Source organism: Phalacrocorax carbo, chromosome 3 (assembly GCF_963921805.1).
Source record: "Phalacrocorax carbo chromosome 3, bPhaCar2.1, whole genome shotgun sequence".
NCBI classification, from domain to species: Eukaryota; Metazoa; Chordata; class Aves; order Suliformes; family Phalacrocoracidae; genus Phalacrocorax; species Phalacrocorax carbo.
This window is the reverse complement of record NC_087515.1, coordinates 97,187,508-97,215,026: the sequence shown is the minus strand read 5'-3', so window position 1 is coordinate 97,215,026 and position 27,519 is coordinate 97,187,508. Positions and strand designations below refer to the sequence as shown.

The window sequence follows — 27,519 nt, the reverse complement described above, 5'->3', positions numbered from 1 at the left end:
CATATTTGAAAGGGGTCTGAGAAGGCATGATGACAGCAGTATTCACTGAGAATGGGGGAGTTTCAAGTGAAAGCAAGGAATAGGAGGTGAAGTAAAATGGGTGAGCCATTAAAACAGATAGAGTCCCAACACACTGACTAGCTGACTTGGCACCTGGTGCAATGATGTGTTATCCATCATTCATGAAACTTGTTTTCTGGAGCGGATACAATAACACTCACAGAACTAGTAGCAGCTAGCAACAGAATATGCCAGCCTTAGGCTTTTCAGGCAAAATATTAAAGTGGCAGGGTATTGCCCGTCTTTAATGAGTACAGCACTGGATTGCTTATGGTCATATCTCCTGCATGGTAAAAGACGAGTTCTTTGTCTTTAGATAAATATTCAAATACAACCTTTCTTTGCTATCTCCCTCACTGATTAGGGATCTGAGAGTTCCCTGATGCATCCTAAGGTTGGTTTTGTATGACAGAGGAGTATGCCTGGGGCAAATGAAGCTAAAAGGATAGTACAGGAAAAAAGGAGAGTGGCAATACTGAAGAATTTATACAGAGAAGATTGATAGTTGTAACAGAACTAAAGGAAAGAATACAATAAAAGTTAAATAAAACCTAGAAAGATTAAAGGAAGGGTAATTAAAAATATAGAAAAAAGCATAAAATTGAATTAAAAAGTTAATGTTGGTGTAAAAAGCACATAGAATTATATTAGTGCTTTAAACCGCTATTAAACCCCTGAGAACATACAGGTATCAAAAGTGCCCAAAGCTACGCATCAATTTTTATTGTCTTCAAGACAAGCCTATATTTTTCTATATGCAGTGGAGAATAGAGAATATAAAATTCTAGACATAAGAGAGAGATATGTCAGGTGAAGTAGCAGTGGAATGGTATTTGCATAAAATAACCAATAATAATAACCAATAATAATAATAATAGCCAAGTGACTTTGAATAGTGTACCTTTTAGTGTTGAGTAAGCCATCCTGCACTTTACTTTTACTAAGTGGAATATGTTTTCAATTACTGTACATGAAACTTTTGCATTAACAGAGTATAATGTAATTTGAACTGTGAAGTTGCTAGACTAGCAACTGAGTTCGAGCAGAAAACTAATGTAGAAGAGGAAGAAACGAAGCTCCTGTTTTTCTTGTGTGACAGAGCCATCTGATAGAACTATGGTCCATCCACCAGTATGGAGAAACGAGTTTGTAGGAAACCCAGAGGTAATACCCACACACATACACACACACAGTCCAAAAAGAAGCAGATTTACACGTGTAACTCAGAAGGGCACATCAGATTTTCCGAAGTCACCACCAAATTATTAAAGATGCCTAGGCATTTAGCGGTGCAAAGCGATAACAATGAAACGTTCAGCCTATGGATGCAGGCTTAGTATTCTCATCTCCACTTTGACTTGCTTACTCTCTTGCTTTTTTGTGAGTTGTTACTGATACCGGTCATCTGTTTCAAATACAAAGAACAGCTTTCACACAACGTGAATGCTGCAGATTTTAAGATGGTTTTACATGCAACTGCTTATGTAAAGGCTTTAATACTTCTTCAGTTTTATGTTTGACATCATCTTACCCATCACATTGCACCTGAAATGACTTTTTTAGTCCTGAATAATCACCTGTAGAAAAAAAGGTCTATTTTTGAATATTGATGCTTCTGTAATTGCCCATAGAATGTGTTCCATTACCAAAAGCTTTTTTCTATTAGATGACATAATTTTGTCCTGCTTTCATATAAGCTTTTTTGTTCTGTCTGCAGTGAATAAAGAGAATAATTGATCCCTGATATTTTAATAGGAAAGGTCAAAACACTTTTGCATAGTATCCCAATTTAATTGCTTCTGTACTGGTACCTTAATATGTTTCATGTAGTATCAGCAGTTATGAAGAGTAATAAATGGCAAAAATTCAGACTGTGAGGTTTGCTATATTTCCAAACCCTATTTAATTCTCTAGTAGTCTCACACAACTGTGCAGGGGTGAAAAAATGACTTGTTAAACTATGGGGATCTGCCAAATACATTGTGGACATCCAACACATTTTAGTTGAAAGTACTACACTGTGAATAACTTGACACAGAGTTATTTGGAAGCCTTAAATAAAAGGCTTGACTCTTTACTGCCAAAAACTCCACATAACCATTTATTCCTGTGCAAAAAGGATCTAAGTGCCACAAATCTGGAACAACAGTATTTACTCCCACTTTGCACTCATACTTAGCAAGTGTAAAAAAGAATATATACATATAGAAAGGCACCTAATGCTTACTCATGAAGTGGATGGATAAGTACTAAGGCATGCAAGGGCCGGAGAGGTTCAGGTAGTAGAAAATATTAAAAGATTACAACATTAGTTGAAACATACACAGGTAATACAAAGTAAAGGGAAGGGAAGAAGTAGAAATATTAGTATTGCTGGATCTGTAAAACTGAAAAAGAATCTAAGTCCTTTACTACAAAAACTATTTATTAAATTATGTAAATGTAATATATAGATAAATTATTCCATGACAGCTTGTCTGCAGAACAGGACAAAGCAAGCTCTCTGTTTTTATAACATTTTCCATTAAGATACTGGTGATAATTAAGAAATGCATTTAGCTTGGTCTTTATCTTAAAATTCCATATAATTCTTAGACTCAAAGTTATGTGTGGTTCTCATAATTCAGTGTCTGGGAGTTTCACATCCACCACTGTGTTGTCCTGGCAGTGCTTCTGGAGGGAAGTATTAGTTTTCCAACTTCATGAATGGGGCAGGGAGCAAGAAAGGCCACCAGTAATATTTCATATAACAGATGCCTAGGCATATTTGAGCAAAAAGAAATGATAGAAACCTTTATGCAATTTTTGACTTCTAAATTAAGCTTTGGGGGCAGTAAGGGAAGTGTTAATCAGAATGTTTTCAGAGAGAGAAAATGATATCTGTGTTTTGTTTCAAGGATTTCCAAAACTCCGTGGCTTTGTCTCTCCATCTATAATTAATTAAATGGGCCAGGAAATGTTCTCTGGCCCTGAGGACAATCCATACAAACTCTTGCCTTCCAGAAGAGGGAGGCTGCATCTGTACTGCCTGTTGGCTTGTGCTGTCCCATGGAACATGCTGGGAATTGCACAGGGGGATGTTGCTTGGCAGCGACCGTAGCAGGGGTCATGCTAGCAGTTCAGCAGTATGGATAATCACCTGCCAGGTGCTTGGACCCGTAGCCTGGCTCTGCTCAGTTTGCTAGTATGGACGTAGCCTGCATTTCATAAATATTGACTTGTTTTTGGTGTAATAGGGTGTGATGAGATCTTGAAACTGTAATCGAGTTGATATATCTAGCAAAGTCACTGCTACCAGAACTTTTATATGTTCTTAGGAGGAAAAAGAACAAACCCAAAACCAAACAAAGAAAAAAACCCCAACCCAACCCAAAACAACAGGGCCAAAACCAAAGTCTAAAATAACAATACTAAAACCCCTACATACCACTTCTCAAACAGTTTTGTAGAACCTGCTAAGGTATATTTTTTATTTGCTTACAGTCATCACCTTATTCTCCTAGTGTCTGAACTCACTTAATCCAAGGAAGCTACCACACAGTTTGTTGTTCTTGGTGCACTGACTTTGCTTGTATTCTGATGTCACTCCAATTTTGGAAGAGATCTCTGCCTGAAGTACAATATGGGTTAGACAGTGCGGTTTTGTCAAAACTTGGCCATCAGTTGTGTGCAGATCAATTCAGTCCTTCCAATACTACAGTGAGTTTGTTAGATGCTGGCTTCACTGATAACTCCCTCTTTGACAGATCTGGACAGGTTTCTGGCAAGTCTAGTCCATTAGTTATTCATCCCTAATTTGTTGAAATTAACTGCCAGGTGCTGGGATTACTTCCAGGACAAGGTCAACGTAGACCTGGAAATCTTTCTTTAAAGCCTTTTCTTCTTTTGTTGGTAGCTGCTTAATTTAAGCAGTGGATAGTGGCCATTGCAATGAGTGTTTTTGCCTTTGCGTTCTGTGCTGAAAAATAATTTGTCAAAATACTGAAGTCTAATGTAGAGTGTCATGCAAGAATTTTGAACCCAAGAATTCCTAGTGTTTATGATTTTTCAGTGTTAAAATGCAAGAGGACTTGTGGACTTGAGCTTATCAGTCAATTTCTGTAAAGGTTTTTCATATGGCCCTAACTGTTCCCTGGTCTTCTTCCAACTATTTGGTGTTTGTCTATGGCATGCTGACCACAAGGAGCTGTGCTCAACAGTGCTGTTGTCAAAGATGACTCTGTAAAAAAACATAGAGTCTTAGAACAGTTCTTTTATTTTGTATTTTCCTGTGACTTTTAGAGTCATGTATGTGACTTTATGAACATAAAAATTAAAAATAGCCTGTAAAAATGTCTTAATTTATTTGTCATAGCCAGGTATCATCTTAAATTAGAAACACCATGAATAGCAGAGGTTAGTCTAAAAGTGGCTGAATTTCCTGTTTATTCATGTCATACTTATGAATTTCCCAGTTCATATTGTCATTCAGACACATATCAGCTTGTGGGACCTCAAATCTGCATTTATTAATCTCCCATATTCATTAACATCTCTGCCACAAATGTACACATGCTGGTCATATATTCAGATATTTAGAACTCCAGATGCAACCCTGCCTGACCCACAACCAGTTCTGTTTAAGAAGAGTGGAAAAACACCAGCAATTTGACAATCTGAATGACTGTTCTGGAGGTGCTCAGGTAGTGAAGATCCACAACCAACATCCTGTAGATGCACAGCTTCCTGACAAGGGCTTTGATGCAGATGTACAATGAAACAGATTCTTAGCTAGGTGGATTTGCCAGGCACCTACACTAACATCAGACTGTGATAATGCTTTGGCTACTGGCATTCAAATTAATGCCCACTGAGCTACAGACAGCACATGTTCTTGTCTGCATGTCCTTACAAATGCACAACTTCCCTGAAGGGTTTCAGTTAATTCTTTCACAGTGTGACTTTCTCTTTTCCTCAATATTGCCTGATAAAATCCCTCTTACACTGCTACCATGTAAACCGTGTTTCTATTTTCTAAGGCTTCATGAGACCTCACTTTTCCTAGTGTGAAATCTGGGTCTAAATAAAGCTGTGCTGGCAAACTAGTATCTCTGATGCTATCAGCTATCTTATCTTTTATTAGTGTCTGCTTTTAATGTTCTGTGTTTGCAGGGTTGAGCAAGACTGAACTGCAGCACCAAAAAGCTGCTCCTTTTTTTTTTTTCCCCTCTCTTGCTCCCAGAACCTACCAATAAGTTTGGCCTTATCAAATCAAACATTCTTTCTGCCTAGCCTATTAATATGAAAAGTCCCTTGTATTTTGTTTTATCCTTTTCTTCCATCATCACTCTGGGAAGGGACACATAGGGTCTTCAGCAATGTCACTTGTGGCATACATCAGAATGCTTGCCTGATGTTGCCAACTATACTACAAGCAGCTGATGATGCTGAAGTCTCTAGATGGAGCAAGGCCCTTACAATGGCCTTTATCACACAGCCATCTGTACTTTTGGCTTCACTACTTCAGGCAGCTGGAGCTGAGTTTCCTTCAGAAGTTTCCTCTTTCTCTGTTAATTCACCCCTGCAGCAGTGGGGCAAGGTTTCTTTTTCTTTATTCCTTCTTCAGACAGCATGGTTCTTTCCACTCCTTGTGTCACTGTCGGTGATGAGCTAAACAAAAAATGCCTAATATTTGAGCTTCAGCTGAAAAAATCTCAAATAGGGACATTCTTTCTGTTTATCGTCCTCGCCCTTCTGCAATTTGGAGTCGTCTCCTCTGGACAACTGCACAGACTACTGCCCAACCCACTGCTTCAGCTGCGGATATAAAGATACAGCTCATTTCTGGTGGTCAAACTGACATTTACCAACACCAGAAATGTTAGTCAGAACAAATCTGTTGCCCAGATAAAACAGGCGAAAACTGCTGGTCAGGATGAGCTTTGCCCTCAAACCCATCTGTAACTAGCAGAAAGCTCTAACCCAGGCCCAGCAGCAAGGGCCTTATGAGCCTTGCAAACCTCACTTGACCAAACCTCAACGCTACAGGGAAAGGGGATGAAATGTCTATCAGTATTATGGCTTTAGAATTTCCTATGTCAAACAACTCCCTTGTCAGTACAAAAAGGCACACAGAGAGCAAACATGTTGCCCATTCACTTCCAGTTGCACTAGGAAGATTATTTCATTAAAATTTATCACCATGTTTTGGCAGATGTAATTCCATTAATTCTCTCTGCTCTACTAATGCAACAAAATAAATGTCTCAAATCCCCCACCTCTGGAATAAGTGATGTATAAGTATGCCTGTCATATCAATTTCAAACCAGGGACTAGAAAAATAGGATTAGAAAAAGGTGAGGCAGTCCAATCGCTAGGATAAACTATACAAGTGCAAGGCTCACATGGTCCTCTTTAATGGGGTTAAGCCACAAGAAGAGTGGGAAGCAAAACAGCAATTATTCTCAGTTGTGCTTTTCTATTACAGGCATATATATCCCTACTCCTTGTTATTTGCATCAGAATTGTTTTTCTGAAGATGTCTGTTTCAGTGACTGAAGCATTCATTTACTAAAAACTTCTTTTACAAATGAAATAAAAAGAAATATATTTCAAACAGTAGAGTTCTAAGAAATGTGTCTAGCACGTACAAGAAAGATTGGGCAATGATTCTTGTATCAAAGCTGAGTGGAAAACTCAATATTTCTGTTAACGAAAAATTAATCCTAAATTCATGTCCTCTTCATCAATTTTTTAAACTCCCATTGCTATTAAAAAACCCAACAAAACCTACAGATAGCTTTTACTGGCTACAAATGTGTAATCAGTCTATAAGAGATATGTAGCTTCAGCAATTTCAGGAATGCTACTTATTTTTTCAGCTCACAAAAATCCCACCAGAAAATATAAGCACATACACAAAATAATTTTAAAACAAGAAAACAGCATCTTTGTCCCTAAAAAAGACTCCCATGATAATGAAGGGACAGAAGAGTGATTTTACTGGTTTTCTTTTTCATTTTAGAGGAAGGGAATTTGTATAATTTCCAGGAAACTGCTATACAACAAAACAGCTGTAAAGAGCCAAATTTCTTGGCCTGGCTTCCAGGATCTCTGTTACTAGATTTCGAATCACATAATTTAACCCAAATTTACAGATAGCCACAGATTCAGAATAAACTGGGAAATCCTCCATAGACTTGCTACTGTGCTTTTGATGACTCTGGGCATCTTGCTGAGGCTGTCAGCTGCAGTCAGGTAGAGTACAGAACGCAAAATAACGATATCAACAATACATAGAGCTATTTTTATAGTGTCTGATTCAGTCTCTATGGCAACATTTTATAGCCTACTTAGATTTTTTTTTTTAATCTCTGTCTCTTTCTCCCCCTTCTTGCATTATTCTGTTGAGTGACAGATATTGATAGAAAGATAAAACATAATGTCCACATACAAACATCTGCTGAGTTTGGAAGAGTAGGTGGTTGTTTGCTTTATATTGACCTTTACCTTTAACAGATATTTAAAAGACATTCCACTAAACTTCTTTCTGTTTCCTTAAGAAAAATTCACTAAGAAAAGAAGAAAGATTAATTCAACTTGAAACCCAATTACTCCAAATATGCATAGATATATAATTTTTCCTTTTTGAGTCTGAGTATTTTATGAGAGTGGTGCATGTGTCATCATTACTGTTTTATAGTTGGGGAGAGGCAAGTACAGACAGGGAAAGAAAAAAAATTATCCAAGGGCAGACAGAGAACCGACAGTTTCACTGACTGCAGTAGCAGATTTACAAATTTTCAGTACCTTAACAAGTGGTTTCTGATACTACACTTTATACCTAAGATCTCCTTATTTGGAATGTTCACCGTCGAACATTTCTGGTTTATTATATACATGCCTCTCTCTTCTGTTGCTGTATGAAAAATGCCCACAAACAGAACTATGAAAGTGACTGCCTCAAAAGGCCATTAAATTCACAGAGAAAAAGAAACCTGTATGAAAGCAGAGGAAATTTGTTTTTATAGAATCCTATTCAGTTATATTAAATCAAAGTTTTTCATGTAAGAATAGTAGGTCTGAAACTTGTGTTCTCTATTGGAGGAAAAAAAGGCAGGACTGAAGATTGATGGCTATACTGAAGTGGGGATGATATTCCTGGGAAGTGTAGGAGTGAAAGCAACTGGTGCTGGTTTGGGCTACCTGCACAGAGGAGTTTTATCGAGGATCTTGGACCTTTGTGTAAATAGACCAGCAGGGGAATGCCTGTTCTTCTTCACAACTGTGTAGATGAAATAGATTTTCTTCACACTGGCAGAATTCTTATCCTTCATGATTTGACCTGATTTTAAAAATTATCTGATATAATTTTGCTACCTGCCAGCTTTAGAACATAAGAACAGTAGTATCAGAGCAGCTCAGTGATTTGTCATATTCACTGTGCTGTCTACATTAACCAGACATATAGGAAAGAGTATAGGAATAGGGAATGAATGCTCTACCTCTGATATCCCTTCCTGAATTTTTGCAGTCAGCAATTTAAAGATTTTCTGAGCCAGGACTGCATCCAAAGTATCCAGCAGTCAGCCTATTCTCTAATCCATTTTAAATTCATTTATCTCTTTGGCTACGTTCAAATCCTAAAGCAGTGAGTTCCACATTTCAATTTTGTGATGTATCAATAACATAAAAATAAAGTAATATGTTGAGCATCCTAGTTCTAACACTTAAAATTTTATTTGAATGCAAATCACATTATTTGTATCCTGAGCAGAGTTGTTTGTCTTTACAGTCCCTCACAATAACTGGAAGTAAATTTTAAAAAATACCACAGATGAGACTGATTCATGTGTATCCAACACTCAGACAAAATTGCGGATGATCTGCTGCATCCTGTTGGCTGTTATGTTTCATGCAAAAACCAGAGTGCTGTGATACAAGCCAAAGTGTCATCATTTCAGCTTCATCAGAATGTGCTTATATTTTTAAGCACCAGCAATTTTCTTACAAATATTATAAACTCTGCAATTTCTTTAATTGAAAATTTAATATTTGATGGTTTGTGATTTAGAATAAGAAACTGTGAGAGGAAGTTTTGAAATTTATATGGTGATACTTTATTGAGATCAATTGAGTAATTAGAATGAGTGTTCTCACCAGAAAAGTTTTTTAAAAAAATAATCCATTAATAATATCAACCAGTGCTTTTGTGCCACATATAGACAGAAAGCTGTCTTACCATTGGCCAACTAAATGTAGAATAAAATAGTAAAAAATATTCTTTAAAATTATTTTAATGGATAAAACTAGCAAAGTTATTTAGAGGAGAGGGAGAGAGAGGGGAAAAAAAGCCACAAAATATCCGCCTCATCCGTTTGAAGTTGATTCAACAGTAGTTCTAAAGTAATTAGTAGCAAACACTTACCATAAAGCCGTCACAGCATTACCACCTTCAAGGGCTGAAAACAATTTATCTTTAGAAACTGTGTGCCTAGCATGGATTGAGAAGGTAATATTAATGATGGAAAGAACCAGGAAATAGCAGCACACTTAAAGCTAACTAGAGCTAAAATCAATGACAAGAGGCAGTCAGAAACACATGAGTAATTTATTAAGCAATGATAGATTTGGGTAAGTAGTACTGCAAAATCAGTCCTTCTTCTGATATGCGGGGTGAAGATAAATTAGCAGTTTTGTAAACGGAGCAGTTCTGTTTGCCCTTTCACTAATGTATAAAATAAGCCTTCATTTGCTCCTTTCCTACCTGTCTTTCACTGCTCTACTTACCCCAAAAGCTATATTAAATCTCCTGGGGTAAATACACTACCAGAATTAAACTTCAGTCAAGGCATCATCCTGCATGATTACATTATTAGCAATCATGTGTCCTGGAGTGTTCGGCTCTATACCAACACTGAGGCAGAGTACCAGGGGCTCCTCTCTCAAGGAGACTGCAGTCTGAGGCAGGCACAGAGCAGACAGAGTTCAAAATACTAGACCCAAAGCAATGAAGTTGTAGTTTTATTTAAGTCTATCCTCTTTTTATGTTGTCTTCTATATATTAATTCATACAATAATAATGAATAATAATGAATATGTTAATTCATACAATAATTCCTCTATATGTTATTTCATACAATGATGTCACACACTTCATTAGGGAATACAAATCACCTTCTTACCAAGTGTTAGCATCTTTCTTGTGCATGTGCACGTGGCCACTGTTCTGTCATGAGCGCAAGAATAAATAGCTCAAATAAATGTGGGAGTCTCAGAGCATCTTCTTTCATAGGAAAAATACACAGATACAAGAATAAAGTACATTTTGTTCATAATGGGAGCTTTATATGCTGCCTGCTTCCTCTGGTTGCTGCTTATATGTCCACAGCTCAGAAATTGATTGGACCATCTTCAAACTGATCACGTAGCCTTGCTGGTTCCCTCCTTTTCCCTGGAATAGCAATCTTTGAGGCACTGTAACTCTTTTATTGCTCTGGGCATCTTTAATGGGAAGGTCTTCAAATTCCTTGGCAAGCATTATCTAAGAGCACAGCTAAAGCCCACCTGGAGAAAGCTGTCATGTTGCTAGGCACTAGTTCTCTCTGTAGTTTATCCTGCTGAAATCTCTGTGCACTCTCTCCAGTGTCCCTTCACAAAAATTTTCCAACTTTATTTGGAAACCCTTTTTTCCTCCAGCAGGATGTTTATGTTCTTAGACTCTCTAAGAGTTAAAGGTCAAACCAGTAGATATGAGGCTTTGCAGAGAGTTTTGGGGTCCTAAAAAACTCTTTATAGTCACTCTTTATAGTGACTCCCATAGGAAGACTATAGTTAAAGCATATAGGAGGAAGAACCTTGGACTTGCTGGTATCTGTGAGGAATCAGTGCTATCCAAATAGTAATGATGTCCTAGCTCCTCCTCCAGATTGTGTTGACAGGAGTGGATTCCCCTCATCTTATATTCCAAGTATGGTCTAACTGAGCTAACCCTTTTCTGTGGCTCCATGGGAAGAAACAGAGGGAAATGGAATACAGGCAAGCCATGGCCAATAGAAAGAATGGTGTTCTCCTTCATCAAGGAATCTGACTTGAAGTAATGTGATAGAGGAACTATTATTAGTTATAACTTCTCCTGATGCATCTGATCCCTCTACAAAACCATTTAATTCTTTGCTCCTTTAAAACACACAGATTGCTATAGTATACCTCTTTAATAATCACAACTTTACAAATTTTTATTATCACACTAATCAAATCATTGTGAAAGATTCCACAGTGCTTTGTCATAAATAATATTTTGTCATTACCACAAACCTTTTATCCTGCTGGTTTAACATAGCAGATAAAGAGAACTGGATGAATGTGATACTTCACAGAATTTCTTCCTTGCTGGAAGACAATGCAAAGGTATTAGCAGTATAGGTGATTTCACCTTTTGTAAAAAAAAAATAGTCTTGATATTTTCCTTTCTTGTGCAAGTGATGAATGGAAGCTTATGTCAAAATATTAACTGAGTGGAGAAGTTGACTTTTTTAACTATTGTTCTCCTTCCCATTCTTAGTCAATTTTCCATGTATGTCTGTGGTTACAACCTTCTCTTTTGTCTGATTGTGGGTACTGTTGCTTTTTTTCTTTCAGCTTCTGTAAACTAATTACCTGTCATGCCAGTAGCCATGGTATACAATGACCAGTAGTGATGGTCAGACAGAGATGCAAAGTATACTGAGGAACTGTGTCCTTTGAATTCCTCAGTGCGCGCACCCATCCATTGCTTTACCATCTTTCTTCTGTGTGAAAATCACTGTGAATTCATTAACACCTTTAGAAACCCATAATTACTCAATATTTTCCCTCTCCTGTATTTAGAGGGACTCTAAATTTATAGCCTAATTTCTTTAGCTATGTTTTCCATAAAATAGAGCCCTCTATTAGGAATTTCTTTCTTACAGCTGAAATTTCATCCTGTAGATGAGGCAGCTTCATCACCATTACATGGATCCCTACATGAAGTAAAGAAAGAGATGGATGGCCTCTGAAACAACCACGGCTAATGCATTAAAGGCAGTACAAATTAATATCATGATCATAAGAGAAATTAATACAATTTATGATGCTTTTGTGTAATAAGTTTGCATTGTATTGTACATGAACTAGGACCCTGCCAGTTACCCAGATTGGAGATTCTGTTCTTCACCCCTCACTCTACGCTCACTCTTGGGTACACAGTTTGACAGGATCTGATATGGAGATGTAAAGCAATCTCCTCTGTATTCTGTCTGCCGAAAATATTGCTTTGCAATGCATAAACCATCCAAGGCTTTCCCTACCTCCACTTGGTTTTCTAGTGTGACAATGTGTGCCCTGATTCTAATACTACAGGGAAAGAGTATATATTTCTGAAAAAAATATACTCAGATTTTCAACCAAGTGAGACAGTAAAAACGGGAAGCCCATGTGTGTGCACATATTTATCCCATTAGGAACTTTCAGATGCATTTACATCAATTTTTTTAAAAAGCGCCTCTGTGTATGTGTATATGTTATATGAACACTGCTTGATTCAAAAGCCTCTGTTCTCCTCTTTTCATAGGCACATGTGCCCACACACACATGCACACACTCCAATTGGGTTCGGTGTTAGGTTCCTGTACCGGGTCTGGGTGGGATGGAGTTCATTTTCTTCACAGGAGTCTGTATGGTGCTGTGTTTTGGATTTGTGACTAAAAGAGTGTTGTTAACACTGATGTTTTAGGTATTGTTGAGCAGTGCTTACACAGCATCAAGACCTCCATTTCTCAGCTGCCCCACCAGAGAGTAAGCTGGGGGTGGACAAGAAGTTAGGAGGGGACACAGCCAGGACAGCTGACCCCAACTGGCCAAAGGGACATTCCATATCATATGATAACGTGCTCAGCAATACAACTGGGGGTAGTCTTTCCAGGGTAGCTGTTGCTTGGAGACTGGCTGGGCAACAGTCTGCTGGTGGGAGGTGGTGAGTGATTGCCTTTGCATCACTTGGTGCAGGCTTTTTTTCCTTCACTTATTAAACTGTCTTTATCTCAACCCACAAGTTTTTCTCACTTTTGCTCTTCCGATTCTCTCCCCCATCTTGCTGGGGGGAGGGAGCAAACAATTAGGTGGGTGCTTAGCTGCTGGCTGGGGTCAGCCCACCACATTTGCTCAAACCCACTACATGTTTTGCTGGATAGAGAACAAAGCCAAAATGTTCTACATGACTCTGTAGGTGGGCATGACCCCAAGCATTGGCAAGAAGTCATCCATACTCTTGAAGCATTAGCACGCCTCCTGGCACAATTTTGTCCCACAGTAACTAACATTATCTCAGTCAATGCCTTCAGTTCTGGAGAGCTGGAATTGGCAAGACACCCGTGACAGCAGGCTGTTTGGATGTGGCCACCTTATTTTGGAGTACAAAGAAATATACTAATATAGACATTTGCCGTATCATTCTAGCTGGCCACAGGATGACTGAATGCTTTCGAACCCATTTTGTCTGCAAGTACAAATAGATGTAGCCATAATGCATCTTCAAAGAACTTACTTTATCAGTTAGTTTTGAAAAATAAACTGAAGTTATGCAGTATGAGAAGACTTTGGATGACCACAGTAATGTAGATACTATCTCCCTTTCCTGGATTATTTCTATTTTGGACTTAAACTACTTTTCTCAAAAGGGACCATTTCTCACTGTCTCCATACTGGTAATCCTGAAAGACACTGCCCTTTGAAGGAAAACTGGGCATGCTTGAAACTGAGGGCACTCTTACGGGTAAAATCATCCTTTTTCTGTTGTCATTATTCTTATATAGTAAGACATAGGAGATATATCTATATGGATGTATACGTAGGACTCAAGACCTACATATAAAACTGTGATTGAAAAATAAACATAGAAAGAGTAAGGGTAGGTGATACATGGCAATGTTGTAATAGCATTGCAAAGCTATTGCTTCAATGGTTTCAGTCAATAGTGTAAAGAGATGGAACTCTTACAGTTACACAGAGAAGGAGTATTTGCTGACACTGATATCCCAGACAACAAGATGGACTGTTTTCATATAGCAGGATTATAATCATCACAGTCAGACTAAGTGAAAGGCAACTGCAGGCTTTGCTGTTGAACCTCTTCGTCTAGTCATCATTTTGATTACTGTGGAAACTTCCTAAAATTATAGCAACTTTGTTGTGAGTAAATAAAATCAAAATTTAAAATAGAGCAAATAGATGATGTGATATGAGAGTAGAGATACTCAAGTGACAGCCACATTTTCCTAAATGAAAGTTTTTACCCATGTAACATTGAGGGGCAACACAAGGCATTATTTCCTGTCTACCCAGTGAAGGCTTTTCCTAGTTATTTTTCCACCAGGACATTAGTTTGCACTGGCTGCACTTGGATCCTCCCAGAAGAATTTGAAGTCTCACATATCAGGCTCCATTGTCTTAAACATATCAGTATCCATTCTGTTACCCTCCAATTCCTTGCCTTTGCCAGCGCCTGGACACCTCCTTCTCTTTTTCTCAGAACTCCACAGGGAACTCCCTCTCAACTGAGCTCTGAGCTACTCTTCCTTAACTGCAGTCATTGCTGAGTCATGTGTCACCCTTATACTTAGCTCAGCCATCCCTTCATTATCAATGCTGGCTCATTGCTCCTAGCTCCTCATGCAGCCCCTACAGTGAACTTTTAAATAAATTAAAGTTAGGAAGATATAGGATCTTTGGAACACTGTCACATGAGTTGCTCATCACTCTGACTGTTGGCTCTTGTATCCTTCATTCTTTTCCAAACAGGTATAGCTATTAGTATGCTAATGCGAGCAAATATTTCTACTTGCCACAACGCAAAGAGAGATCTAAAAATCTGGGTATCTGTGTAATAAGTTGAAATGAACATACAGCATGCTGTTGTATGTTATAGCCAAACAGCTTTTGCTTCATTGTTAATGCACTTATCTCATTATTATATCTTTTCAAACCTGCCAAGAGCATTTGTCTTCATTTAAAAGATCACAATGCACATTCCATATTTTAACATAAAACCAGTATGGAATTTTCAGAGACTAAAAACAGTTCCTGAAAAAAAACTGACCTGAAAACCAAAGCGTAATAACGTCAGTGAAACCTGTTTATTGTTTATCCATAATCTCCACCTTAATTTGCATAGTTTCCAAGTAAATAGAATTGTTTCTGCCAGCCCAGAAGAACCACTCTGACAGCCGGCGTGCACACTCTTTTTTTCCTATGAGTCACAACCAGTTACAGATACTTTTCAGGCCAAATTGCACTTTCATTGATATCAATCCAGTCCCTTATGTCCACACTGCACCTTCATTCCTGTTTCTATAACAGTTACTTTCAATGACGTGCAAGAACATGAGAAGTTGAATTCTTCAATGGTTTTCAGAGAGCAGGTTCATTTTGCTTGCCCATCAATTCAAAAAAATGAAACTATATTTTATCCATCTTTAATTAAGAAATCTTTCATACTTGGTAATGCAAAACCTCGCAAAACTATTTTTATAGAGTAATTTTTCAGGAAAGCATCACCTTCAATTTATTTTTTTAATTGTTACTCCTCAGTAGCTCAATAATAAAGAAGCTGTTGTAGCAAAGCATGCCAGTAGTTTTCACATTTTCACTTGAACTGAGCATGATCACTTTACATTTAAAAGGGTTGGCTTTTCAGAAAAAAAAATTACCAAAAACAAGAAAAAGAAGAGAACTAGGAAAGGGTGTCTCTGGCACAGTGAAACATCGCTGTTACAACACAGTGATAGCAAGTTGAGATTAATTAATCAAGAAGTTGTTGAAAAACTTGTATTTAAATTGATTTTATGCTTCAGAGTTGTGAAGTGCTTCTTATTTTCTGTTATGTCTGCCAGAAAACCTGCTGTTCAGAGCTTCATAAACTTCAAAACACATTCATGTGAGGACAGAGTTAAAATACTACGTTATTTTGTCCTGACAGAGTTGACATTTACCTTGTTTAAAGTGTTTAACATCAAAGCAAACAGAATAAATTAATGATGTGAAGTAGGCCATATTCCGTTACCAGAAAAATATTCATCCAATACTTTGTAAACATTTAAAACACTTAGGATAAGAAGCAAGATCACAAGCCTCTGCTCACACACCTTTCATTCCTTATTCTATAGGTGTAATGCCCAATATAAAGCTCACTTATAATGAGTCTTTCCAGTGACTTTTGAATTAACCCTGTAAACAATTAGAGGATCCTATTCATTCGTTTCCTACCTGCCCAGAAAAATATACATATTCACAGCACAAAGGCAAAAAGGGAAAAGCTTCCCTTGCCAGGTTTTGTAATCGAAGATATTAAATTGCCTCTGAGTAACCTGTTGTATGATATTGCTTGTGTTGAGCTCATTTGCCTGAATATAACCTAGTAATAACAATTCAATCCAGGAGGAAGACTAAAATGAGTATGAGTGTAAGGAAACTGTATGAGAACTGTCTTCCAACTGGCTTTCAATTTACAGTAGGCTTGCCACCAGGAAAGCAATTCTGAGTTAACACATTACAAACATGAGCATTGCACTGATGATCTCTGGAGAATGCTGTAAACGACACAGAAGGAATTTTACTATCTCGTGTGTTAGTAATAGCTGAGAGCATCATGGATTATCCAGCTGGACTTCATGCCTCTATCCCAACCAGTAACCAAAATGAGCCACAAACATTTCTATAGCCCCGAGGCAAATTAGCAGAACCCGGCTTGCATCCATTACAACAGAGCCCTCCAGGGCAGGAGGACAGTTGTGTGCAAGCTGACAGTCAGACAGGGTTTCTGGCCCAGGCTCTCCTTCAATCTGTGTGTGGGCCTGGGCTGGGAGAGGATTTTTTGGCTCAGGTCAAAACTGTGCCAAGGAATTTACTAACAATTTAGCAGCATGGATCACATGCCAGTGTATAAAGGTTGCCTCTACTGTTACTAGCGTAGACAGATTCTGCCATACGACAGAGCAAGGAAGGTTTGCATATGCAGCAAGGACCTTTTGTGAATTCTTTTCCAGCAGCCTATCCCGTCACATCTAGTTGATAGAATGGTTTTGTACTCTGCGCATTATAGTGTCTGGAGAAGAATAGCAACTAGCAGAGGAGTTAGTTTGGATAAAAAACAGCAGTTCTCTATAGGCATATCTGAGGGATGCTGAAGTACAACTATAAGGTATCAAATTTAAATGCAGAGGCTGTTGATGTGAGTGATAGAGGTGACAACTACCAAAGGAGAACTTTGAAGAAAAGAACTGCAAAGGGCAGAAGCTAAAAAACAGGCTCTGTGTACTTTTAGTGGATCAGATATGAACGGCACCTCTATTGCTGGACTCTGCACCTGGGGAAAAATGGGAGACATTCTGACTGATCTTCATAAGTAAGTGTCAATAATGATTGTGAATGCCTTATGCATAGACAGGTAATTTTCAGAAATACCTCTGAGATAAACATTGGAAAAAGAGCAGGAATTGAATCTGTTGGTAAAGCTTCTAGAGAAACTATGTGAAAATAAGAAGACATATATAAGGGAGTCTGGAAAGTGTAAATGTGGAGACCACTTACAGTTTAAAGCATAAGTTTTCTTTCAGTCACACTTACAGCATTGCACTAGGATCACTGGGGTTATACTGTCAGATAAGAGGACAGACTCCAGAAAAGAAGACAAGATATGACAGACAAAAAAACCCTTAAATCAAAATAGCTGAACAAATTATACTGCACCCTGAGACTGGGCACATGTAGTGGCTCCAGATTTTAGCCACTATTGTGATAATTTGCACATGATACCAAAAAGAAAAATCAAAAGTTGATACTGAAAATATCTTCTTGTGGCATTGCTGTTGATGATATAGATGTTCTTTGTGAGACCGTAGTTGTAAACTAAAGCAAAGGAACTGCAGAAACAGCTGGGTCGTTTATAGCCAGCTTATAAGCTATTTATCACAACCTAGAAAGGCATCTTGCTTGTTGTGGGCAAACAAAAATTATTGAGTAGGAGAACAAAAAATTGAGTGTCCTTAGTTATTGCTCATTATCTTTGTGGGGGAGATCACATAACTACTCAAAACCCACTGCTGTTGGACTAAAAAATCAGCTTACTCTAAAAATCCAAGTAAAGGTTACCATTCACACTATCTTGTACCGCATATAGAATCCTGCAGTATAATAATTAATTGTGCATATCTCTTCACATAAATGCTTATTAAGTCAAATGTTAATTATTTTGGGTTATCATGTCAGATATCAGAACACAATGTAATGAAGTCAAACCTCTTGAGCATTCAACTTTTAAGGACACCAGAGAAGATTTTTAGAAGATCTAAAAGTAAAGTTTGTCTATAAGTTAATTAAAGTAAATAGTTTCATAGCTGTTGGTTTAAAATATGAATAACATTATTTTAGAAAAATTCCTTCCACTGTAGTGCTATTTTCAATATGGGTATCAGATTTCCTGAATTCTTTGCTTGAACAAGTGGTGTTAGCAGTACTTGAGCCTGGCGCAAAAAAAAACAAAACAAAAAAAAAACCCCAAAAACATGGAATTTTAAAAATTAAATAGTACCTTCACAGCTTTATGGTGACAGCAGTATTAATGATCCTGGAAGAGAAATCTGAAAGTCTACAGCTATGATTTCTCAGTTAGTTAAAATCCTAACAGTTTCAAATATCTTTGTAACTGAAGAGACAGCCTTCCTCGCCGTATATTTTTGTCATTGAAAATCTGTCCCCTTTCCAGAAAAACACTCCTGAGATGCAAACCTTTACTCCTTCGTCCCACAGCCTCTGAAAGTCCATCTCCTACTTCATGGCAGTTTACTCTAGAAACTAGTATTTAATCTAGAATTCAGTATTAGCTGACTAGTATACCGTATCCCTGTATTCTGACAGTGTCTGCTGTTCCCTAGACAAAGGTCCTGTTTTGTGCAAATTGATTTAAAAATAAAAAATAATAAAAAACCAAATAAAGAATAATAAGCAGTATGTTCCTTTATGAATTTATATTTTAATTTAAAGGAGGAAAAGATAAACTGTTTTAGAGTTGAGGACTTCAGTCACAAAAAGCCAATAAAATACACCCGTTTTGACGCAGAATTACATTTCTGCTCCTTGCTACATCTTTTGCACTCTTTTTGTTTTGTTTGTTCTTTGTTCCATTTATTCCTTGTGATCTTTAAGTGCTCTTTGTTTGTGTCTTCAGTGCAGAGCCAGAACTTCATAAAAATACAATTAGCACCCATTTAACTTATCTCCTTAGGCTTATCTTTTCAAAGCTAAATCAAGGGCAAGATTTTTTTAATCCCCAAGAAATTTTACTATTTAAATGATTTTCTACTAGCTTTAACTTTTACTTCATGACATAATCCAGCTGAGTGGATTTTAGCCCTATTCATTTTGTGATCACCAACACAGATTTCATTTTTGATGTTCATTTTCTAGTAGCTTTCATTCTTATACTATTTATTAGAAACCAGAGACAGGCAACTACTTTGCTGAAGGAAGAAGGACCTGTTTCAGGGCGAGAAGAGAAATCAGGTGCCCTTACTGAACCGTCTTTGTGCAGAAGACCTGTTCACACTGCTATTAAAAAAGAACACTGTTCTATTTAAAGAAACCCAACAACCAGATGCTCCAAAAATAATGGTAGATTAATATTTTGAGGTAGCGTTTACGACCTATTTTTGTAGGTCATAAAAATGGATAAATATTCTCTGTATTATTGATCATTATTACATTAAAAATATTAATCGCTAGAATAAGTAGCTTTGAATTTGCACTGTTTTTTACATTTCTTAGTTGTGCTTCAGTGCCCTCGTTCAGAGTGGGTGTCTTACTAGAATAAAAGAAGGAAATAATTTAGTACCTGATGTAAGCTCTTGCTTTCAATAGTATATTGTTTATTAAAAAGGGATGAATGGTCTTACTTAGATATTCAAGGTAGCTAAACACTTGAAGCTTAATTAAAGCTCATGAAATTGTGCATTCTGAGGACAGAAAAGCTCCCTTCCCCCACTTGTAATTATAATTAAATATGGGGAGATGAGAGCAACAGCAATGGGAGGAAGAGGAGGTCAGAGTAACAGAGTTGACTTAATTTCAGAAGCTTGAAGAAATAGTGAATAAATTAGGCTGTTAAAATTCATTTTGTTGCAAGTTGACAGGTGCTCAGCACAGGTAATTAATTCAGTGAGTTTTAATAAACTAGAATTAGACACAAATAAGAAACATCTCCTCCTGAAGCAATAAGGAAGATGTGTACCACTATCTCTTGATGCAGGCAGGTTCACACACTGTGGCTTTCTGTGAATGATAGGCCACAAAGTTTTAGTGATGCTGCTGCATGAGCAGCAAGGTGAGGGGGATGGTGGTCCCTTGGCAAGGGAGAAGAGGAGAGGGAGAAGGAGAAATTAGGAGTAGTCCATGACCTGGTGAGAAAGAAAAAAATACTAATAAAGTACTTCTTACAATTATGGCTCCCTGGCTAGAGATACTCAATGCCCTTTTTAATACTGGCCTTTGGTGAAAATGAATTTTTGTTCCTATTTGGAAATAGACTTCCCAAATATAGTGCTTTCACAGACACAACAGTACTGTTTGTTTATATTTTTTATCAAAGGGGAAGAATACAGCAATATATAAAAGCCAGATTTGCAGGGGCATGTTGTTCAGCCGTGCTGAGCTCATGGCTATACCTGGGAGAGGGGAGTTTCATTTGCCAGGACTGCTTCTTTGGCTGGAGAAGGAGGGAGGCTGAATTCACTCCAAGCACAGCCTGCACATGATTCTGTCATCACAATCCCACAGTAGTTGTTAGGTGATGTTTTGAGGCTGATTTGCATCTTTCTGGTGGTATGTGATGCAAATACACTGTTATATCAGTGGTACAGGCTTACCATCAGTGTTCATTAAAGACCCCTGTCTGCCATTCAGAAGAGTGTGTTATAATCAGCAGTCATATATTCCAGCTAGAGCATGGATCACTTCCAATTAAACTTGCTTCTGTCTTCTCATTTTGTGATCAACATGATCATTAACATTTTCATCACAGTTTTTTCTTCCACAAAAACCTTGTCCACATTTGTCTCAGATTATCATTATCTATCTTTCTTTCAAATCAGGGGATAAATTATGAACTAAATCCTACAGTCTATACTCAGTCATCCATAAGAGTTAGCAATGTTTTCACCAAAAGATCAGAGTTTGTTTTCATTTGCATTATTTACAAGGGAAATAGTATATCCACATTTTTTCAGGGTAATAGTGTGTTTTACCTATGTAGTTTCTCCCTAAAAGATTCTGTACTATTCCTCAAAAGTCATTTTATTGTCAAATTCTCATTCCAACAGAACATGCTAGCTTTTACAAAAACATTGATAGGAGAGCAAATTAAGGTTGCATAGTAGGGATTCATAACATATGAGCCAGCTAGTAAAAGAAAGGACATTTCTGTATTTTCTATTGTACTTATTGTGTGTTTCACTGCATAGCTTTCATTGTAAATAAGTATTTATTTTTCATATACAGGAAATACTGCTATCAGTCAGGCTTAACCAGGACAGATTTGATGAATCCACATCCTTTAGGGACATCTAAACATAAGAATTAATGGCAAAATCTAGGATGGAATGACTAATGTATTTGCAGGGTCTGCTGGTTTTTTTCCAGTTTATACCCCTTGCTTTTTAAAAATGGACAATATTTCTGCTGCATATAATTACATAGAGCCCCTTTCCCCCAGATTTAAATGGATAATTTGACAAAGGATTAGAAAACAAGGTGTACATCACATCTATAAAACCTATAAATTCATTAAGTTTTCACTCTTCAAGTACATAATTTTTTGAAAGTTCAGAGGTTGGTATCAGCTAATGCTAACATCACCTGATATCAGCTATCAGCTACTTATTAGAGATAACTATTGGAATGAACCAACACAATTCATTTCAGATAAGAATCTGGGAAAACTTACACAATAGAAAATTCAAAACAAAAAGACCTGAAAGTAATTAGGGGTATAAAATGAACTAAAAAACATGCATGATGTTATATATGTCTTACCCTTCCCCAATTTTTGTAGCTACCAGCCCTGACTCAACAATATATGCAAGCATCTATATATAACTATGAACTTGCATATTTTCTCCCTAAATAGTTTGATGAACTGTGATTTTAGTAAAAAAATCAACTAGCCTTTTATCACGTGTGTAAGATGGCTGTTAGAGGTGTATGCTGCATAAAGAAATAACCATAAAAATGATACCTGTTTTTCTCGACTATGATCTTGCATTGTTAATATTGGGTGTCTGAAGTATATTTTTTTAACCTTAATGTAACTTTGATACTTCAAGTTGTGATAAGGATAGATTGTGATAAGGATATTCTCAACATTACTGGTGTGGTTTTGGTTCTAGGGTACAATGCACACTGCATTTTATAGCCTGCAACTGGCGTTTTAAGCAACACAGTGGAGGGTAGCTTATCATTTATGCCAAGAAGCTCATTTATATAAGCTACAATGTCAAGTTTAATTAAGGGCTACAGTGACAAAAGAAAGCCAATTGCATATGCTCAAAATACTTTTCAGATGACAAATGACTGACACCCGTAAAAACAATATCCAGGGTAATCGTTAAGGTTCTGATACTTAAACCTGACTAAAAAGATAATCAGGCAATATATTCCAATAGGTTAACATTCTGTAAGATTTAAATAGAAACTCAAATAAATCAAACTTGATCTATTGACTAAAATTAAGATTTACAGTCAGGATCTTTCCACATGGAGGGACAGAATATGTAACTGGCAATTAGGAGCATTTGCACCCCCACATTACCTTTATTCAGTTCTGTGAGATTTTATAATCAGTAACTTTGTAACCTGCATACCACAATGGCTTTATGATGATCCCTGGTCAAAGTAAATGTGTAGAAAAAAATCTGGTGGCATGATTTATTTTGTGTTCTTTGTCCCTGCTCGGCACATTCAGTGTTTGGGAAAACAGTCAAAACCTCTTCTGCCTAATCCCCATCAACATCTCTCTTTCTTCCTCTCTCTCTGTGACCGCCACATCATAAAGGGGGTGTTGATGCTAAGGGTAAAGGTCAAGATGACAGAATATGACAACTCTTTGAATTGAAAAGAGAAATGAGTGTCCCTAAGTATTCAGCATGAGCTTCTCTTTGCTCCCTGCAGGGCATCTGCACCACAACCACCGCATTTTTACACTTCTTCTTCTTAGCTTCATTCTGTTGGGTTTTGACAGAAGCGTGGCAGTCATATATGGCTGTTACTGGGAAAATTAGGACACGGCTCATAAGGAAACGTTTCCTGTGCCTTGGATGGGGTAAGTCTGTAAAATTCATTTCCTCAGAATCATTGGAATGAAACATTTAAAGTCAACAATGTCAAGAATATCACCATTTTCTTCAGTAAACCTGAAAGATAGTAGACAGCATGTTACTTAAAACAAAACTAGGTTAGGAGCCTTTCCACTTTATCTCAAGCTCAGGCTATGCTGATGTATGTTTTAGCATTCTTTTATAATATGTTTTAACAACATTTTAGAAGATTTTCAGTGAAGTAATGCCATATCAAAAAATCAAAATAAAACAAGAAAAAACATTCACTGAACAGTCATGAAGCTTCTTCCTAGTTTACTTTAAGACCTGTCAAATGTACCAGTAATTTAGCTACATCAAAGTGGTACACCGTGGGCAGAAAACGGTGTCCTCCTCCCTGCCAGTGCTTCAGAAAAACAAATCCTGCAATAGCACTGTGCTTCATTAAATGATTCATTCCATGTAAAATTAGCCGTTTTGCATTATCTTGCCCTGTCACTTTTTGTCCAGGCAGAACAGCAACATTTTGCTCAGCTTCTAATGGTTATTACTGTTTTGGCTTTTTTCAGGTTTACCAGCGTTAGTGGTTGCAATATCAATAGGCTTTACCAAGACAAAAGGATATGGAACAGCCCACTAGTAAGTCAATCAGAAATGATAAATTATTGTTTTAATTAACAAGACTGTCATACCCATCAGGAATTACATAACATAGTTTAAAGGCTTTACAGGTATCCATCCACACGTGGAACTGCCCTAAGAGTCACTGAGTGGTCCATGAAACTGTAACAAAGAGGAAAACATATGCCAGTCTTGGACTGAGCTCAGCAAAGCGCCAGGGATCGTGAATTTCTTGTGAGGTTTTGAAGTAGCAAGCCTTTTAGAAACATTGATTAGGTCCACTTAGACACCTAACATTTATATACGTTTACCGAAGAGAATGTTAAATGTTATGGCTAGCCTTTGCCAACCTCTAAGCATGTCTAAAACTGTACTGGCAAAGGTGTCTGTGGCACCCAGGTTTCTGTTCACAAAGCATGTGCTACGGCTTTAATGCCCCTGAGCTGCTTGTAGTCAAAGCCTTGCAGAAATCTCAGGATAGGTCTCCCAGCCATCCTTTCTCTCCTGGAGTGCCTGATTCAGCCCATTTCCTGGACTGGGCTGTACTTGAGAGACAGCAAGGAGGAGATCTGTGTACTTTGTTTACATTTTATTAATAGTTCCTTTTTAGCCACCTGGCTGGTTCCAGCGCATATTTAGCACCCTGGAAAACTCACACCTCTGCGAGGCTGCTCTTTGGTTGTCTCCTGCTGAAGAAGGAGCTTGGGCTGAGCCTTTTTCCTGCCAGCAGGCTGCTCCAACCACTGAGACGTTATGTATGCGAGAGTGTTTTTCCTTCAGTCGTCCTGTTTGGAGCTCTCCTCACGTTGCCTAAGAAATTAAGTATGCATCTGGACAGAAAGAGAGGAAATATGACTCTGTAGCCTGGTAATGAGGGCATTCATCAGAGATGTAGAAGAGTTAGGTCAAGTCCTCACTTCAATGAATATTTAATTATTCTCCTTAGCATCATCACTGAGTGAGATCAGGGTTCCCTCTCCCTGCTCTGTGTGTCCCACCATCTTGGCACATGGGGGGAAGGCTTCAAGCCCTTGCTCCAGCTCTGTGTGGTTAAGGATTCAAAAACAAATCTCCTCCTGAATACCGACTCTAACCACTAAGCTCTTTAGTTTTAAATTGTGACAATGCGTGTCTTGCATTCTTTTAATGAGGAATGGCTTACCTAACTGAAGTGCTTACCTTGCACTTGTAGGTGGCAGTCATTAATGAAACAATGGTCTTAGCTGTCTTTCGGGAGTGATATTGAGGACCTACTCCTCTGACATTTTTTCTAACTAAGATGTGCTCATCTTGCTGGCGTTTTTATTATCTAGTCCTTGAACCAGGACTGGAGACCCATTTAGGCTGTGAGAATTACAAATCACAAGATTACAATGTCCAGACCCCATTGGGGATGTAGCTCTGTCCCTTGCAGGATCAATCCCATTTACTCTACTGAAATCATTCATGTTTGACTACTTGCTTTACTTAGTGTTGCTTCCTGCTTTCTTCCTTGCCTGAATGCATTTTTAAAAGAGGATATACTAAAATATTCAGACAAAACAACAAATCATTCATTAAGGGTAACCTGGAAAGTCAAAAAGAGTAGGTCTCTCTACATGTAACAGCTCCTCTCCCAGGATCCAAATTCAGCTGACACAGTACCATGGGACAAAAGCCCAAAAGGAGGTGTAAAACAGGCAAACAGAACCATAATGCAACTTTCTCATCTTATTTGCAAATACATTTTCTTGACATTTGACATCACAGTTACATAAGGAAAACAGGGAATGCAAGGAATGGAGATTCCTCCTCTATCACTAGCTGATCTCCTGTCCCGCTCTAGAAGCCAGCAAAGAATTGTGTCCCATGACAATTGTTGGGCAGTGTAAAAGCAGGGCTCCTGTCCTGCTCCTTCTCCCATAACTAAAGCACTTGTGTAAGTTTTTTAACTGCTTACACCATATTTGTCCTGTTTGGCTGCAATCAGTTACGTGCATGCTGCCATCAGAAACGCAGCCTGTTGCAAACTGCTCTGTAAGATGCTATTTTTGAAAATGACAGTTCCAAATGGAGAAAATTAAGATTGAAAATGAAGGAATTTATTCCAGTCCCATAGTCCCACACATGAAGGGACTGATGGAAAGGGAGAAAGCCCAAGGATCTTTGAAGCAGATCTCAGTTTCATATGGTATATGATTGATGAGAGTGGCTTGAATTGTTCACACTCAAACAAATGCTGTGATCAACAATCTTCAATTTCTATCTTTTTCTTTCAGTCCTAATTATCAGACAATTACATTACTGTACATCTAAAACTACATAAGAAAAATATTTCACACAGACACTTGTACTGGTATGAATACAGAAGCTGAAGGGATTTCCTAAAAGTAATAAAAAACCACAGTAACGAGTTTTCAGATACTTCAGGGTATATTAAAGAGCTTGATTGTTTTTTCCAACTATTTCTGTGAGTCTACTAAATATTGTTGCTACCTTTCCCCAGATTATCAGAACTATGAAAGCACCACTACTACAAGTTATAGTTCATAAACCTGCATGACCTACTCATGTTTACATAGTGTTATATGTTAATGAGCAGTGCAGATAACTTCCAGGAATTCATTATATCAGCAAAAATTAAAATGCTGCCAGAGTCATGCTCTCATAAAAGAACCATTCTCCTGGAGTGCATCAAACAACTCACAGAATGTACAGGATACAGGAGCAAGTCTACAGATACTTCATCACTCAACAGAATTTTATGACCATGTTACATGGTCCCATAAAACCACCAGTGGATGCTCTTAATGGTAATTAATTTATATTGCCTTCTGCTATGCAGGGATCAGGGAAAAAGAAGACAGAACAGAAGAACAAAATAAAAACAACTATAAAGCATAAAAAAACGTATCAGAGCAAAGAAAAAGAAGAGAAGAAGGGAAAAATAGTAAAAAAAAAATTAAAAACAATTGCCTTAGGTGTAAGAAGGCACCTGAGAATCTGTCCTCAGAAAGTCTTCAACAGGAAAAGATTGAGGAAAAGCATATTGCAGAGTCATCAGCTGGCAGATATTTAATACATTGCAATAATCATGTCACACATTGTTGAAAATCCAGATTGTTGAAAATTCAGATTGTTTTAGGAAAAGAGGACAACCTCTACAATTTTTTTCAGCTCTGCCTCTAAATGAAAGTCTCTCTTGAACAGCCTTTTTACTTGAGGGCGTGGGAAAGGGAATGAACAATTCTCCCTGGGTCTTAAAGATTTTTGTGGTAGAAACTATTTTCTTTTTATTAAAAAAAAACATTGTTGACCCTTTTCTCAATACAGGTAACTGGAAATATGTTTCAAACAAAATACATCAACAGTTTTTTGAACTGATGTTTCTAGGTCCCAATAAACATGAAAATTTTAATTACCTATTTTAGTTACACAGAGTGGTCATCTTCACTAAGTTTAAAAGTTCATTCTGGTAGGGAAATGCACCATGACTAAACTC

At 37.6% G+C, this 27,519-nt stretch overlaps 1 protein-coding gene across 3 annotated transcripts in view; it reads left to right on the top strand.

The window, feature by feature from the left end:
• Positions 1-27,519, top strand: part of ADGRB3 (adhesion G protein-coupled receptor B3) — a 462,905-nt gene that overhangs the window by 393,399 nt on the left and 41,987 nt on the right. For all 3 annotated transcript variants that reach the window (XM_064447845.1, XM_064447844.1, XM_064447843.1), the window contains exons 20-21: positions 23,272-23,422; positions 23,987-24,056. In XM_064447845.1, the coding sequence (XP_064303915.1) occupies positions 23,272-23,422; positions 23,987-24,056 (221 nt within the window). The remainder of the gene's footprint in view (positions 1-23,271; positions 23,423-23,986; positions 24,057-27,519) is intronic.